Below are 17,632 nucleotides of genomic sequence, written 5' to 3' on the forward strand. Positions count from 1 at the left end.
AGATCTTAACCCTAAATCTGACCTGAATTATTTTTTTTACCTTAGACAATCCTTAGATTTCATGGGTAGAGGCATGATTACAAATTGGTACAATCCATTATATAGTATCCAAGCATAAAGACTGAAGACTGAGGACATAAAATGTAATATTACTTGACTAAAAGTTTTGACAAAGAGTTTCTTTCGCATTTTCAGAAGACATATTGTTCTTTCTTCTTCTATATAAATTTTATGAATTCACAAGACAGAAGTACTGGCACTAATCTAGCTCAGTTCACAGGAACATCTGACACGTTTATGAATTAATTGAAGGAGCTCTAACCGGCAAATAATCTCAGTTAAACAAAAAATAAATTAAGAAGTATACAAGTAAAGACATTTGTAGATGACTGAGGCAGGTCGGTATAAAAGGGTGCTGCAATTACAGCTGACATTCCACTAGAGGCCGACATTTTAGCCTCTAAATTTTATGAATTACTGCACAGGGAATTAATTATCTAATTATTGCATTATTGGTGAAATGTTGAGAATTTCACATTCTTACATAGGTGCCATTGAGCTTTTATTTGTTTTTTAAAGAGCCACACAGTACTAATTGGAATTTAAGTTTCTGTTGAGTGCTGTCTTTTGAGGGAGTGGGGGGATCTGGATTTTAGTTTTGGGCCATTGTTAGTTTCTGTGTGCACTTACTCTTGGGACAGCTATGGTAAAGGAAAGGGTCTGTCACAATAAATATACTTGATATATAGTGTTATAGTATTTCCATTTTCCACTACAGACCTGAACAAAAACATCCAACATTCAAGCACTATTATTAGTTTTATTACACCTATTATAATAATTAGCTTTGGTTTCTAAATTCAAAAGTAACTGAGAATATGTAACACTTATATATCATCACCAGGGCTGTTATTAAAGGATCCTGCAGTTTTAAATATTATTGTCTATGCTTTCTATATTTCATACATACTGTACATTATAATGTTGTTTCAGTTACTTAGACTTATTTTTAATAATTACAATTGCATTTGTAATTAAACCATAGAAACTTAACTAATTTCTCAATTTTATATTTGAAATATATATTATTTACATACAAACCAAACACTTACTACATCTCATTTTGAAGCAATCCTGGGTTGGAAAGGTGAGCTTTTACCAAAAATATAAAGAGACAATAAATTAATGGGACGATCGATCACAATAGGTGAAAAACAAGTTTAGGAATTAAAACTTTAATTTTATGGATATGGTAATGAAAATCACATTTTAATTGTTCCAGGCACCCAATCGTGAAGAGGATAAACCTTCTCCATTTCAAAGAAAGTGAGTCACAATGTTTAACAAAATGCTTTGGACAGTAGGCTTTATGTTCCAGAAGATAAAAGTTCAATTGAGGTTTTAGTTGAGAAAATATGTTAAACAAAAATGTAGCCATGAATCAGTTAAAAGTACCTTCTCTGTCTGCATTACATGGATCTTAAAAGCAGATTGCTCATTTTTGCTCACTGTTTTTAATTATCCATATTATCAGTGGAGAAGGCTTTCAGCTTATAAATGACTAAAATAGCAATAACATTGCCAATAAGAAATAAAAATAAATAAATTTTTAAAGAGTTAAATTGAATCCTTCAAAGAAAGAAGTATATTGTTAATGCTTTCTAAGTAGTATGCTACACCCACGAATGTTAATTTGATAATTTCTCTAGATTGTAGCTAAACTCAAAACACTCATATTTGATTCATCCACTCTTCTATTTAGTTTTATTAATGCTTTATCCTTAGAGAGACGCAGTGAGACAGGGCCTAACACAGCAGACATAGGGCACAAGGCTGGACTACATCTTGCGTGAAATATCAGTTGGGAGCAAGCACACACTTTCAAGAAGCAAGTTAGAGACACCAATTATCCTGGAGTGCATTTCTTTGGAGTTTGGGAGGAAAATGGAGCATATGGAGAAAACCCTCATAGAAAAGAAGCAAGCATGCAAACTCCACACAGATGAGGCCAGCTTAAAGTCCAGTATCCCAAAGCTGTGAAGAAGCACACTGCCAATGTTTGATTTCAAGACATCTTATGCTGTATCATTCCAGTAACAGAACATTGAATATTGCATTACCAAACATTCTGTTGTGCCATTGTTCAACAGGATCCACACAGTTAAGTGTTGATTTATATGTTTGTAAAAGTAATTAACATTGCATCTGGATGAAGTGTAGCATTAAGCAGATACACATTGAGAAATAATACCCAACACATTTGGATGATTTCTGAGATTCTCATTAATACAGTAGATAGATGACAGTGTTTGTTAGCTATTCAAATTTTGTCCTACAGGATGTAAGTGGTTTAATGACTGCAATGAAAGCAAGGAATTATACAAAAAATACATGTAAAAAGTACTCTGAAAAATAAAAATACATCCACATAGTTACACCACTGTTTCTTGTGCAGCTACAGTATCTCACTCATTTTCTATGGACAAAGTAAACACTGAGACAGAGAAAGTCTGAGTTAATTTAGGTGTCTATTTACAGTAGCTCCAGTATTGTTATTTGGTTTATTTATTTGGTCTATTCACTGTCCTTGTTAATATACAATATATTATACAAAAGAAGACATGTAGATCCTAATTTGTGTTAAAGCAATGCTTGTAAAAGTTTTATACCTGTTTAATGATATTTATATATCCGTCCTTCGGATGAGACGTAAAACCGAGGTCCTGACTCTCTGTGGTCATTAAAAATCCCAGGGTGCTTCTCGAAAACTTACTACACCATAGTATGGGTGTAACCCCGGTGTCCTGGCCAAATTTCCCATTGGCCCTAACCAATCATGGCCTCCTAATAATCCCCATCTATGAATTGGCTTCATTACTCTGCTCTCCTCCCCACCAATAGCTGATGTGTGGTGAGCATTCTGGCGCACTATGGCTGCCGTCGCATCATCCAGGTGGATGCTACACATTGGTGGTGGTGAAGGGGAGTCCCCATTACCTGTAAAGTGCTTTGAGTGGAGTGTCCAGAAAAGCGCTATATAACTGTAAGCAATTATTATTATTATTATATTAAAAAGTATTAATAAGCATCGCAGGCCATAATAATGAGGTTATAAAGAAGGGACAAATCTGGGATAGTCAGGTTAAGATTATCATTTTAATAAATAGGGAGCTTAAAAAGATTCAATAAATGACTGAATTTACAGTTCTGAAATGTGGTTGTTGACACCTAGTAAGCAAACTGATAAAACATAATAGTGCTTCCCCCAATAGTAAAGACTCAGAGTAGATAAACCTAGATAACTTAGAAGACACAAACAACTGTTTATCTGCAACAACTAACTGACAAAATACACAGATTATTCATTAGAAATACATGCAATAGGCGTGAGTACCTAGTTTGAGCCTTTAACAGAACCAAGAGTTAACAACCCAGGTTCACTGTGACTGACAGTTCCCAGCGGTGTCAAATCTAGCAATGAGACAAATTTAGCATAAGAAAAATAAGCAAAAAGGAATCACAGGATCATAAAGATACTTTTTCAGTTTGAATTTGACTCTCGTAGAGTCTGAGGAAGGACATTACAGAACAAAGGAGTAGTGACAAAAAAGCATGTTAACCAAAAGTCTGTGATTTAGTCCAGGGTACAACGAGCAAAGGACCAGCCTCAAATGACTAGAGCCTTTGGAAGGAAGTGTAAAAAGGGGGGAATTCAGAGATGTATGATAGAGCCAGATTATTTAAAGCCTTGAAAGTCATTAACAAGATCTCATATTAAATATGTGATGTTATGGGCAACCAATGTAGAGACCTGAGCATTCAAGTGATATGCTGCCATGGTCTGGTGTGAGTTAGCAGTTTAGCTGTAGAGTTTTGGACATATTACAGTTTGTTGAGAAGTTTGTTAGAGAGCCCATAGAGTAAAGAGTTGCAAAAATTAAGCTTTGATGTTATAAATGCATGAATCAGGTACACAACACCGGACATTAATAGAAATTGCTAATGTGGGTAATATTTCTAAGGTGAAAAAAGACGCCTTCATCAAATTTTTCACATGGAACTCAAAAGACAGATTTCAATAAACTGGCAAGGACAGAAGTCTGGACTGTACAATATGGCATTTGTGATGTTTTGCTTCAACATTGGGAGTAGAGATGGAAGAGATGGTCAAATGTTTTCTGATTTAATTAGCTGACCCCAGAAAAGTCCATTCACCTCTGAGTTTGTGATTTTATTATACTATTAGAGCACAGGTTTTAATCTATTTGCAATACTACCTCTAATAAAACTTAACATCTCTGCTTTGTATGTATTGAGTGGTATTCAAAAAGCTCAGTTGTCATTCGATTGTTATTCAATAATCCTTAGTGATACTTGACAATATTGATAATTCATTGCGTTTTGTGTGTGCAACTGTCATCCCAGAGGATTCTAAAAACTCCTTAACAATGTACTTAACAAATTAAATTAAGCATTTAGTTCCCCTCCGATTACAAATAGTTCTATTGTATCTTTAAAAGCCACATATTTGGGACTGTGGGTTAATATCTCACCCAAAGGGCAGCACATCCAACTGCACTGTATCTTCTATCATCATACTGGACTTTGGCTTGGAAATTCTTGTTGAGGGGGTTACGTGTCACCTACTGGCCCAGCCACACCTTTGACAGGAGCAAAATGATTTACCTTAGAGTTATCCTATCATAGTGCTGAGCAGACCATACCTTGTTCATCTTCTGAGAAAATCAGGCTACAAGGTACAGTAGTAACAATGCTGCCTGTACCAATAACAGTTTCTAAAAACTTCTCCATAAAGATTAATATCTGTCTCAAAATCTATAATAGGTAGGTAGGTCCCTTTTCAGGCCATAAAGGCCCATGGGGAATAGGGGGCAAGAGTCACCATTTTTCTTGACTATCCAATACTGGAAGTGAAGGTGATGTGGTCAGCATTCATCCTCCGGCCAGGATTAAGCCCTGGGACTCAATTGGAAAGCAGGCTGAGTGGACCTGAGAGCCGTCTGGAAGGAATTAGAGCAAGCTACATCGCTTGCCCATACCTGGGATGGAACCTGGGACCTTCCGGTCAAAAACTAGATGCCGTTGCCATCTGATTTACCACTGCTCCAAAAATCTATAATGCTCTATTAATAGTTTAATTAATTGTTAACCATATATTGTTTTACAAGTATAAACTGCCATGAGATCTCAGAATATAAGCAAGGCTGGACCTGATCAGTACTAGGATGTGACATATTCGATAGAAAATCAATCAGTTGGTGCTACGAGCGGTGTTGGTGGTCTAGTAGGTGGCACTCTTCCTTCTGGACCAGAATTTTCTGAAACCAGTGCCTCTGTTAGTTGGGGACACTGTGCTATAGGAGGTCTTTCACTCTTTCATTTTTGATGTTAAACCAAGGTCCTGACTAGATGGTCATTCCACATCACTTTTTTCCCAAAGATTAGGCAGCGTCCTGGGTAACTTCCTCTCAGAGCTTAAACAATCTGGTCTTTATAAATGTTCCCTCTTCATTCAGTTGGTGAAGTAATTACACATTTCTCTACCTGATTTGTTAAGTCCTGGAGCTTCTATCACAGATTGGCTACTGTGTATCACCCAGGCAGGTCCTGTTTCAGTGTGGGAAGAAGTGGGTTCCTTCCTACAGTATATGTAAAGTGATATGAGATCCTTTGGGAAGAAACTTGCAATAAACATGCAAGCAATTCTGTTTATCATAAAATGTTACTCAGATTTATATCAAGAAAAACAAAGTGGGGGTGTATTGAGCAAATATTAAGCTGAAGTGCTGAACTGTGTTTTCTGACTTTGTGGTCTGGCAATTCCTTCAGCTCGCGGCAAAGAATCTCATCTCGCACAATCGAGGAGAAGCTGGAGAAGCTAGCTTTGGCTGCACAGGTACAGTAGGTGAACAGATATTATCCACAGGTTTCCTCTGCTACTTTAAATTAATCAAATTTTTATGAATTTTTGCCATTTCTTGGTATTCTGTTTTTCCATTGACAGAAATCAGAGACCATTAAGTCCCCCAGTGCAACTCAGAAAGACTTCTATTTGCTGGTACATGAAGTTGCAAGGAAAAGAGGAGTGTTTGAAAAGGATGGAGCTACTGTGGAAGGCAGTTCTAGCAATTCAAAACAGGTACAGATGTTTAAATATTACTACTAATAGTTCCTGCTGATGCTCCTATTGTGACCAATAAATTATAATGATAAAATAATGATATCATGATAATGATCATATTGCTGATTACAATAACAAATGTTATTATAACAAAAGTTATAGAAATTAGGGAGGAAGGTTAGCACTGTTCCACTCACCTGTATGAACTGTATGTCTTAAACTCAGGACTTTCTGTATCTCTCTCTTACTTCTCCCCCCTCCCCATATACACCCCCACAGGAACTCCCTGTTTTAATCCTCACAATAAAGGGGTGGGTGGGTGGTGTGGACAGCCCTTATGGTGAGACTCCTATTACCTTAGCTAGGTGAGTTATGATAAATATATTCTGCATGATTCGTACTGGCCGTTTGGTTAAGAGGTGTGAGTAGGCCCAGAGGGCTGCAGCTGTAGCTGTCACTCAAACTAAGTCCCGGGTATGGGAGATGTTTGGAGGGACCACGGAAGATGACTGTGGGATAGCCTCAAAGATGTTTTGGCAACCACTGGATGACTCAGGAGAGGAAGGCAGAATGTTGCTCGGGCAGAGCAGGGAAAAGTCAACCTTGACTGGGGATGTTGTTGAGACGTGGAAGGAGCACTTTGAGGAACTCCTAAATCCAGTGGATACATCCTCCATTCAGGAAGCAGTGCCAGAAGACTATGGTGTGGCTGCGTCCTTTGTGACTGAGATAACTGCCACAGCCATAGATCTGTAGTGACAGGGCTGCAGGTGTGGATGAGATCTGGCCAAAAATGACCAAGGAGAAGCAAGAACTCAGTTTTACATACTGTATAATCTGAAGGATGGCACTTTTTTACAGTGTAGTGTCTCCATCACTATACCAGGGCATTGGACTGCAGGGTGAGCTCTCCTTGCTAGTTCTACTTAAACCTTTTCTAGCAGCAACCTTAACTTTCCCAGGAGGTCTCCCATTCAGGTACTGGCCAGGCTCACATCTGCTTAGTATGAGTAGGTTGTCAGATGTGAGCTGCAGGGTGATATAGCTGCTGGCTGCTGTATAGCACTATATATCATGTATTATCTCTACATAATTGTGACTGTATATCTATTTATAGATTATTTTTATCAGCCATATATCATCTATATATATAGCTGCCGAGTCACTGTTGCTCTGGATAGAGAGGAGCCAGTTGAGGTTCGGGCATTTGATGAAGATGCCCCCCGGACACCACCTGTTAGAGGAATACCAGACAGATCCCACTGGAAGGAGAAGGGGGAGAACTAAGACACACTGGCCTGGGAGTGTCTGAAACTCCCACAGGAACTGCTCAAACTGTTCCAGCAGGTGTTAGTGGTTAGAAAATGGATGGAAGGATATCTCACCTCTCTCTCTTTCATTTATTAGTGTCCTAACTAACCTAACTATGGAATAATAATTATGAATGACAATGTTAACGTACTGCATATAGAGAGGTATACAGCACTTCTTACAAAAATGTCCTACGAAGAAAATTCACTTTATTTTGGTCCAAGGTTTTTTAAGTTTTCTTGCAGAAAATCCCTTTGGAACATCGCAGACAAAACCATGCAGTGCTTACTTCACTGGAAAAAAACAATGAAATGGCAGGAAATCATAAATATGTTGACTTTTGAATAATCCAGAATGTCTGGTTTTCTTGCAGGATTGTTTTTTCATTAAGAATGATATATACTGAACAAAATAAAGTGTATGTACTTTGTCAATGTGCCCCTGAAGGTTTTGAAGTGAATTATATAACATAGTCTTGTACAAGCATGTGTAAATAATGTGCGCAAGCTTCTGACACTCTTTAAAGTATGTTGTCATGTATGAATAGCTTTTTGATATATATATATTGTTTTAGTTTTTATATTGTATTGCTGGGAATTTTGATCTTGGAAAGTATTTTACTGGTTTTCAAATGTTTGCCATGTTTTGCGTCTGACTATGTCTAAAAATATTTTGCAAGCCAATGCAGATGTTTTTATTTTTAATATATAAACTAGACTGCAATACAATGGGATTTCTTTTTGGCATGAATGCAGCAGTGTATTGTCTATGAATGTACTGTACTGTATATGTATATCCCTTCTTAGTGTAGTAATGATGCCATCTGTTGCCATCTCCACATTCTGTTCATCATATTATCTTTCCCTTCATGCCACCATGGGTCTTGAAAAGAAATGGATTAATATGTTTCACTAAGGACATATAACGTGAAACAGTTTTGTTTTATTTTCCAACAGAAACATCTCAGTTTCTCAACTGGAATATCAGAACGAATTAATCGCTGGGTCTCCAGGGCACAGAAATCTGAGCTTTCAGTAAGTGTCATCCTCATCCAGACGTATCCCTTTTCTGCTATAATTTGTACTGCTATCACTGCTAAGTAGAGCTGCTCGTACTAAACTAATCACAAAGGTTTCTAAAGTATGCTAAAAATCTGTCATCTCCTATCTGAAAATACAACCTAACAACAAAATATGTGCTCTGGAAACCATAACGTTGGGATTATTGGAAATTTGCTGTAATAAGACTTAATATATCCAGCAATGCACCATGGATATTTTAATAATGTTTAAATTGATTGTGTTCCTGTTTCCAAAATACCATTGTCTGAATGCTAACTCTATATGATTTATGTTTTTACTTTCTTCTGCCCTTACCTGCATTATATCTCTGAGCAGCCTTGTGTAGTCTTCACAAGGGCACTCATGTGTTGACAGTACAGGCTGAAAAGGAAGAGATGTATTGTGTTCTACTCCAGTCTCACCCTGTATATTATATATATATATAAGATATTCAAAATTGACTTTGAAAAGACTAATTTTGTGAAAATATAAAGTGGTATTAAAATTGTATTTTCTGAAGTGTATCTGTTTGGCCCTTAATAGGCAGAAACACAAAAGATACATTTATTCATGTCAAAGAATTAAATTCAATATTTAATGATTTCAAGGCCTAATAATATCCAGCTGAGCTACATCTTTATATTTTACACCCAAGTGCTTATTTAAATTGTCAGTTTCAATGTGCTTTCATATAATGTCTCATAGTTACTGAATATTGTATTTTAAGATGTAAATTTGATGGATGCGTACATATTTTCTGCTTCTCCCTTGCTTTGCTGTTTGACTCATATGACTCAGGTGTGCAAGAGCACATCTTCAAACACTTTGAAACCTCTTGTGAAGAACATTTATTCTGACTATCAAAACATCATGCACAGAATATTTTTAAGCAACAACACATTTCCTGTACTGTGTCTGCATATCTTAATAAACAGATGAGGAAGTATTCTTGTCTGAAATGTTCTGGAAAACATTATTGTATCTATCCTACTACAGTTTAGAGGTCACTGCTTTGAGGGAATAAGATGTATTGATGAGTTGGGGCAAACAGATACCTTGTATCTTTACTTTACTAGCATAGTGTTCTACAAAGCAGTGGGAGATACAGTATAATGTCTTAATGACAGGCAGTGCTCAATCTGTGACAACAGGCAACAGTATCTCCTCCCCACTGATCTCCACACAGAGATCCACAGGAGCTCCACAGGAGCCCCACAGTGCTGTGTGCTCAGTCCCTTACTCTACTCCTTGTTAAACCACAATTGTATGACTAGACAAAGCTCCAATTCCATATTTAAAATCACTGACAGCTCCACCATTGTGGGTTTCATCACAAATAATGATGATGATGGAGTACAGGAGAAAGTTTAAGGATCTGTTGGTATGGTGCCAGGACAACAACCTCGACATCAACAAAACTTAGGAACTGGTTGGTTGTTGACTTTAGGAAGCAGCAAGGAGGCGACACTCCTGTCTATATCAATGGGGCTGTTGTGAAGATGGTCAGCAGGTTCACGTTTCTGGGCATTCACATCACCAACAGTCTGACCTGGTCCAATCACATAGATGAAGTAATCACGAGAAACCTCTTCTTTCTGAGGAGATTTGGTATGTCTCCACAAACATATACCGAAAACAAATCCACAAACAAATTTCTACAGATATAGAAGAGAAAGCATTCTCACTTGTTGCATTAGTTTGGCATGACACTTGCTCAGCTCATGACCATATAAAACTACAGAAGTTACTGGAGACCACGCCATCACTGGTACAGAACTCCCCTCTGTTCACTATGTGCTGCCTCAGAATGGCAAATAATATAATCAAGGATCAAAACCTCCCTGGGAATGCAATTTTCTCTCTTCTTCCTTCTGGTAAAAGATTTAGGAGTTCAAAGAAAGCTTCCTTCCCACAGCCTCCCAAAGACTCCTAAACTCCACCTCTTAAATCCTCTTACCCCCACATACAACCCATGTGTCTGAACTAAACTCGCAATACTGCCACTACATTGATTTTGCACACTGCTGCTGTCTGAATGCTGCTGAAGATTACAGCTGCTATCTGTGTTCCTGTCCTCAACAATTTGTGATGTTATGTTTACATTATGTCTTCTTTTATGTCATTTATATTGTGAAGAAACATGCAAGCAAACATGCAAACACATTTCATTGTACTCATGTACATATGACAATAAACTTGAACATGAACTTGGTTTGTACTAGTATTGTAAAGGCTTGATCCCGGCAGTTGCCTACGAATCAGACTAGCATGGTGAAGCATACAGTAGCTTCATGGTTGGAAGCCTTTTCTAAAAAGAAGTAAAATTAATTCGATTTCTTCTTTTCCATATCTGTTGTTCTCTCTTGCTAGATTCCTTTAAGTTTTAATAGTTAATTCTTTTAACTATTGAAATCATTAATATTTAGAGAAGGGTTTGCTCTGCAGAAACAAAACTGTCAAATTGATAAGGAAGATATTCACCAAAACACATAGGCATAATAATTTAGTTATAATGTAAGAGTGTGTGAAGCACTGTCTTTAAATTAGTTTTTTTTTCATTGTAATTTAAGATTGATGGGGCTAGAGGGCAGTGTTGCAATTTTACAGAGGAAGTTTTTACAGAAAATGTCTCTTTCTCTGTAACTGCCTTTGTTTTGATATTGGATTAAAAGTACTCTCCTCTATTTTCATTTAATCAGTTTTTTACCATTTTTTAATTAGTTTTACCATTTTTATTCTTTATCTGTCGCATATGATGATTACATTTTATATACTATATTCTAAAAACTTTTAGCTCTGAATGAAAAAGTAAAGTTATTTCCTTTGAGACATGAGGAGAATTAAAGGTTTCTTGCTCTGCTAATCTTCCTAGGATTTGAAGAACGTGGACATCTCCAGTAAACGGCATACCTGGGAAAACATAGATGAGGAGCTGTCTCCTAAACCTTCAAAATAAGACAAAACCAAACAGTAGGAATGTCGCCTCTTACCAGCTTAGTATGTATTCCAGAAAAGAATTTCGGGATCTGAGATGTTGGTTAGCTATAGTATAAAAAACCAGGTCTTAAGACAAAGCAATTACTACATTAATTAAAAATAATAACACCCATTAAAAGAAAAAGTACAATGATATGTGTCAAAAAGGTATTAATAGCATTAAATATACCAAGATATATTCAAATATAACAACTGAAGCTAAAAGAAATGATTTTTTTCACTATTACAATAGCAAAAGAACAGAGAATGTAATTTACTGTCTCAGAGATAATGGGAAGTTTTTAGAAAATGAAAATGAAATGGTTACAGTTTCAAACAAATATTTTACTGTACTTACTGAGGAAAAAATTGACATGCCTCAGGTTGTGTTCAAAATGTTACTGGTACTAAAACTTTAGATAGTATAATGTACCAAAGGCTCACATGCTACATGCTCTGACATGTGGATAAAAATCCAATTTGGGTGATATTAAACAATTTTCAAGTCTACATTTTAAACAAAAAATGCTTAACCTTGTTTTCTTGCTTTGCTAATGAATTACAGTATTTTAACATTAAAACGTTTTTGTGAACTAATAAGACCTGTTCTTTAAAATGAATAAGTCAGCCCTAAAAACAGTCATCACAGGATAAATCTCCTTTGATTTATACCTTTAATTCAGGTTTTCATTATGTTACCCGTCAAGAATAAACTCAGTGAAAATGTTACCTTGGCAGCAGTATAGATTTAGTTAGTTTACAGGAGGAAACTTGTTATCAGCTTCTACAGCTGTATGGGAAAGTGAGCGAAACAATAAATAAAAGTGAGAGAGCTGACAGCTACAAAACTGCCGGCTTGATTACCCATTTAAAATGAAGATACCCGAGTTGGGGGAAACTCAGTTTTGATAACAATGTCCTCAGGCAGTATAGTAGAGGCATTACACTGGTAATGGGTCTCAGATCTATTTATGGACAATCTTTTATTCTTTTTTGTGCTAGCATATTTACTGTACCCTTGGCACTGGCTCTGGTTCACAATGTGCTATCCTGAGTAAGCTATTTAAGTTCCTTGTGCTCTGCCCCTTGGATACGACACACATCCAAAGCCCTATTGAAAGTGGAGCAATAAATATTTATGCATGGTTTATCACCTAATGCCATCAGTCACTTTATTTTTTATCTTCAAACAGGAATCTTTAGATTAAGGGTTTTGTTAATGGCCTTTTATAAATCATTATTCTATCCTCTTTCCTTTTAAAAGGATAACCTTTTCTGGCATTTTATGCAAGTACCTGATCATGTTTAAGTCTGTATATACAGTACATGTACTTATTATAGCATAGTAGTTATGATTACTACTATCACTGCTACTATTATTAAATGTTCCAAACAATTGTAAACAATGACAAAGTGCTTTTGAGGCTGAGAAAAGGAGCTTTTTCATTATAAAATGCACATTAGTGATAGTATGGAAATAGCTACTGTGACATTGCAAAGTGCACGGTGAAAAGTGAAAAATTCACTTTTCACTGTTACCGCTGTTCACCACCAGAGGATCTTGACATTCTGACAGCTGCGTGGGAATGCATTTCCTTATTGAACAACATGGTTGTCCCTAATTGGGTACCCTATATTAAATGCTCATGTGGCTGTTGTGGCGTTCATCACAAAACCACGCCGAAGGCCTTACCACTAACTCATTCTCAGTAAAGAGAATATTTCTCCTTGTTTCTAGCTGGTCTCTGTTCTCTCTATTAGCTCTTGCTTACTTTCCGCGGATTGATTCCACACCGGGACTCTGATCCCAAAAGGGAGTAAAGAAAGCATATGCCAGTGGTTAAAAGCATGGTCAAACTTCACGCATTATCCCACTACCCAGCCATACTGTTGAAACTGATACCCTGGCTTCTTTCAAATTTCTAACTAAAAGGGTTACATTAGTTAGATTAGACTAGGTTATATAGGCCAAATTGTCAGATCTTGTTTGTAATTGTTCTCATTACAAACAAGTTATTACTTATCTCAGTACATACACTACTTTGTATCTGCTATATTGTATATAAATCTGTAGTCTATTTGAGTGTTTTGAAGTAATCAATGTTTTAATTCTGGCATTTTTAAACAGTTAAAAAATTAAAACACTTGACAAAAACAACACCCATTTTGTATTAAAGAATGTGCAGAAATAAGATGCTATTAAAACATTGATAAATGATGATCTACTGAATCATTTTCATGTTATTTATTTATCCTTTATTCAAGGAGATTTGAATACAATTGTGACAATTTGAAACATAATACCATGCATATTACTATGATATTATAATGATAATAAATTACTAAGGAATATATATTATGATAATATAATGGGTGCAGCGCTGGGACCCTGGATTTAATTCTGGACCTGGGGTGATGCCTGCGTGGAGTGTGTATGTTCTTCCCACGTTTGTGTGGGTTTCCTACAGGTGCTCCGGTTTCCTCCCACAATCTAGAGACATACTGGTAGATTAATTAGCTGCTATAAAGGTTGGCCCTGTTGTGAGTGTGTGTTTATGTCTGTGATTGCCGTGCAGTGCATCCAGGTTGCACCCATTGTTTGCTGGGATATTCTCCAGCTCTCCCGTGACCCTGTATTGGATAAAGTGGTTAGAGAATGGATGGATAGATAATATCATATTATATATATAGAATGATATAGGAGTATTATTATGAAAACTAGCACAGCAGATGAAGAGCAAGATAGGACTAAATAAAAAAATCCTAATCGTGGTTTAAAAAATCACAGTATAGCCCCCAAATTGTAGATATAAGAATTACAAAAATTAGACAAGTTTTAAAAAAATGTATAAAACCAGTCAGATTATTATTGTTATTGGTTGTTTTTACTGATGCTTTTGTCCAAAACCACTTACAGAGGATGTCCATATTACTAAACAATATGCATGCATATTTTAGTACCAGTGTACATACTGTAGTTGATTGTGCTTTGGTCAAGGGTAATAGTAAGCAATGGTATTCCCATCTGGGATTTACTGTAAAACCATGACTCTGCCTTCAGGAGTTCAAAGTTCTAGCTATTGCTCCACTTTATAGTTGTCTGCAAGTGGCTGGTTACACTAAAGGAGTGAAGTAAGGGGAAGGAAATGATAAACGGCTTGCAGTGGATAAGAAGAGGGGACAATGACAAGCAGAAGACAAGTATAAGATTAGAGAAGTAGAAGTAGAAGACTAGAGATGAGAAGGACCAGAGTGGTAGAGTACGCAGTAGGTAAGAGCAAGTAACTTGAATTGGATGGGAACAGAGAGGGAACCAATAGAAGTCTGAAGCAGAGTACTTGTATAGGAGAAACAAGGCACCACATTTACAGACACATATTTAGCAGAAAACTTATAAAAGGATATTTATTTCTTGAAAGCCAAAAAAATGTCTAAATTCTAGATTTTTTTCTTTTTATGTTTTCCAGATGATTTTTTACAGGAAGCCTGAAGAAAAAGAAAACACTCATACATGCAGTCTCTAAACAAATGTTTGTGTAGGTAATGCTTAATAAGATTTTTAATATGTGATAATTTTATTGCTCAGTAGTAAAAAAAAAAGTTGTAATGCAACTAATTGTGTAAATTCTGTAAGGTCAAATTAACAATTCAGAAAATGACATATTGCATTCTATATTTCTATATTTCTGAGTATCAAATGTACTGTTATTGCAGAATAATTAAAACTCGACACCTTTACAATTTAGAATCACCAGAACTTTCAAAAGTACCTATTGTCAGCTTTTTTCCTCCCAAAATGGAAAACATCATATCTTTACAACAGTGTCAATGTCATTTTAAAAATAAAAGTCATTTTTCTTCATGTACTGTATGTATGGCTCTTTTTGTGTACAGTGTATCTTTAACAAATTTATCTGGGTTTCTCTAGTATTTATAAACCACAATGTATAATCTACAATTGGAACTTTTGGTAATTTAGTACAGGAGAAATATTACCTTCATAAAGAATGTGAGAAAAACAACAGTATTTGGTGCACTAAAATTAAATTTCTAGATGCTCTCTGAAAAACATTCTGATTTTTTTAATAGTTGTTTTTAATGGTTCGTTTCTGGATGGCTAGATAAAAACTGCTTCATATTAAACTGCAAAAGCATGTTAAAAATGGAAAATAGTGAATATCTAAATTGCTAACTAAACAGAAATCTGAAGAGGCTTAGTATGTATTAATATTAAATAAAACTGTACTGGATACCAGAACTTTAAGTACCACAAAGACAGGAAAAGGTCTTAATATGGACAATACACAGCAAAACAAAAGACTAGAAAGTTTATTTTTTGTTATTTACCATACAATTGATTTTCAGTCCTGTTCCTTTAATATGAAAAATAAAGCTGAAGACTTTTTGAAGACAGTAAAATAAATGAATGGTCATGATTTATTTCTTTTGATGTAAATGAACAGACAGTGACAACAGCTGTTGTAGTTTGTGCATAATTATACAGTATTTCTAAAACCAATGCACAGCCAGTGGAAAAAAGTGTTCAACATGTAGATGGAAAGTATTTAAAGGGTAAAAGCTGGTCATGCCTAATGCTGAAGGGCGGGGGGGCATCAGAAGGGAGATTCTTGTTAGCATTCGTCAGCTAAGGAGCCTGACAAAAGCCTGTGTTATGTTAGTGGCAATCTGCCCAAGTGTGAGAAGTGCATATATCCAGATAGTGGTTGAAAATAACACTCCCTGCCAAAACAAAGAACCATCCTTTTTTGGGAGTGTAAGTATGAGGATGGACAGACTGCCACTTGGGTTAAAAATAAGACAATAAGAGCTTGGGGGCCTAACCTCATGCTCACTGGCATTAGAATCCCACCCTTTCTACATTCAGGCATCTGTCACATGACACAGGGGCAGTTTTAAAACTTATGGTGTTCTGGGTGGGATAAGGGCTTTACACTCTGGTCACACAAGCTGCAAGATCATCCGACTTTCCCTTCCAGTTCTACAGGTACGTCTGATATCCCATGATTATTATGACATTGCACACGTTTAAAAAAATGAAAATCCATTATGTAGAAAAATATACAATCGTATTGTGTAAAAGCGGATAAAAAATGAAGAGTATAAGAAATGTACAGTAAAAAAGATTTGTAAAAAATAAATGTATATTCATTTTAATTTGAGTTACCAATGAAATAATAACAGGTAGGTACAAACACCAAAATTAATTAAAGACAAAGCATTTGTTGCAATGTTTGGCCTTACCTGTTTGGTTTGAGGATCAACAGTCTAGTCACATGGACATGGAGGTAGTCACAACCCCCTGGCAGTGGTAATAGGTATAATAGAAGCTAACTAGCATGATTAATGAATGATCTAGAGGCTATTTATAAAATTGTACTTTATGTAAAATGCATTGAGGCTTGTCTTGTCTCTGGAGTTTCTATTTGAGAAACATTTTTGCTTTTGGCTTGTAAGATGATGAAAAAGAATTTGCTATTCCAACTCCCCTCATTCAGGTGTATTGCCTGAAATGTAACTATCTGGACCTCTGTCAAAGTTAAGAGGACACAGCATAGTTCAATAAACTGAAGTTATTGGAAAAAAATACACCTACATTACTGATACAGTATTTTTAAAACACAGGACTGAATGCAGAAACATTCAATCCAAAGTCTTGTCAAGCAAACAGATAAAGGCATCAAGTAGCACAGGTACATTAGAGTTCAGTTAGAATGAATGCCAGAAGACACAGTTCTAAGTTATTTAAGACTAGAGCTAGCGGCAACAACAACATACATTATACAGTATTCAAAGAAATACGAGATATAAACTCAAATTACAGTTTTCCTTTGGTCACTCACTCACCTTTGGCCACTTTGGTTTCTCACTGTACAGATCATTAACTAAAGATGTCTGATACAGAGGAAGTTGCAGAGGACTATGAGTAAGTTTTTACACACATATTGTAATCTGAAAATACTATTTATTTATTGGTGAAAATGTTTTAATAAAACTCTTCTGAGTGCTAAATTATGATCAGTCACCCTAAGAGCAAATCACTATAGCCATTAAGAGATGGTACAGTATGTGCCTCACCTGTTACTGTTCCATTTTAAAGAATACTGATTTTTTTCTGTTTGAT

General features: G+C 36.0%; 1 protein-coding gene across 4 annotated transcripts in view; it reads left to right on the top strand.

Moving 5' to 3' along the window:
• lad1 (ladinin) overlaps positions 1 to 15,354 on the top strand; it is a 31,685-nt gene extending 16,331 nt beyond the window's left edge. For 2 of the 4 annotated variants that reach the window (XM_088922422.1, XM_088922420.1), the window contains exons 9-14: positions 1,283 to 1,326; positions 5,851 to 5,917; positions 6,026 to 6,160; positions 8,410 to 8,487; positions 11,387 to 11,484; positions 14,958 to 15,354. In XM_088922422.1, the coding sequence (XP_088778548.1) occupies positions 1,283 to 1,326; positions 5,851 to 5,917; positions 6,026 to 6,160; positions 8,410 to 8,487; positions 11,387 to 11,470 (408 nt within the window). In that variant the 3' untranslated portion in view covers positions 11,471 to 11,484; positions 14,958 to 15,354. Of the gene's footprint in view, positions 1 to 1,282; positions 1,327 to 5,850; positions 5,918 to 6,025; positions 6,161 to 8,409; positions 8,488 to 11,386; positions 11,512 to 14,957 lie in introns of all 4 variants that reach the window. The other 2 variants (XM_088922421.1, XM_088922419.1) reach the window with 1 other exon arrangement.
• The last annotated feature ends 2,278 nt before the right edge of the window (positions 15,355 to 17,632 follow it).

This window comes from Atractosteus spatula, chromosome 7 (genome assembly GCF_055471065.1).
Source record: "Atractosteus spatula isolate fAtrSpa1 chromosome 7, fAtrSpa1.hap1, whole genome shotgun sequence".
Taxonomy (NCBI): Eukaryota; Metazoa; Chordata; class Actinopteri; order Semionotiformes; family Lepisosteidae; genus Atractosteus; species Atractosteus spatula.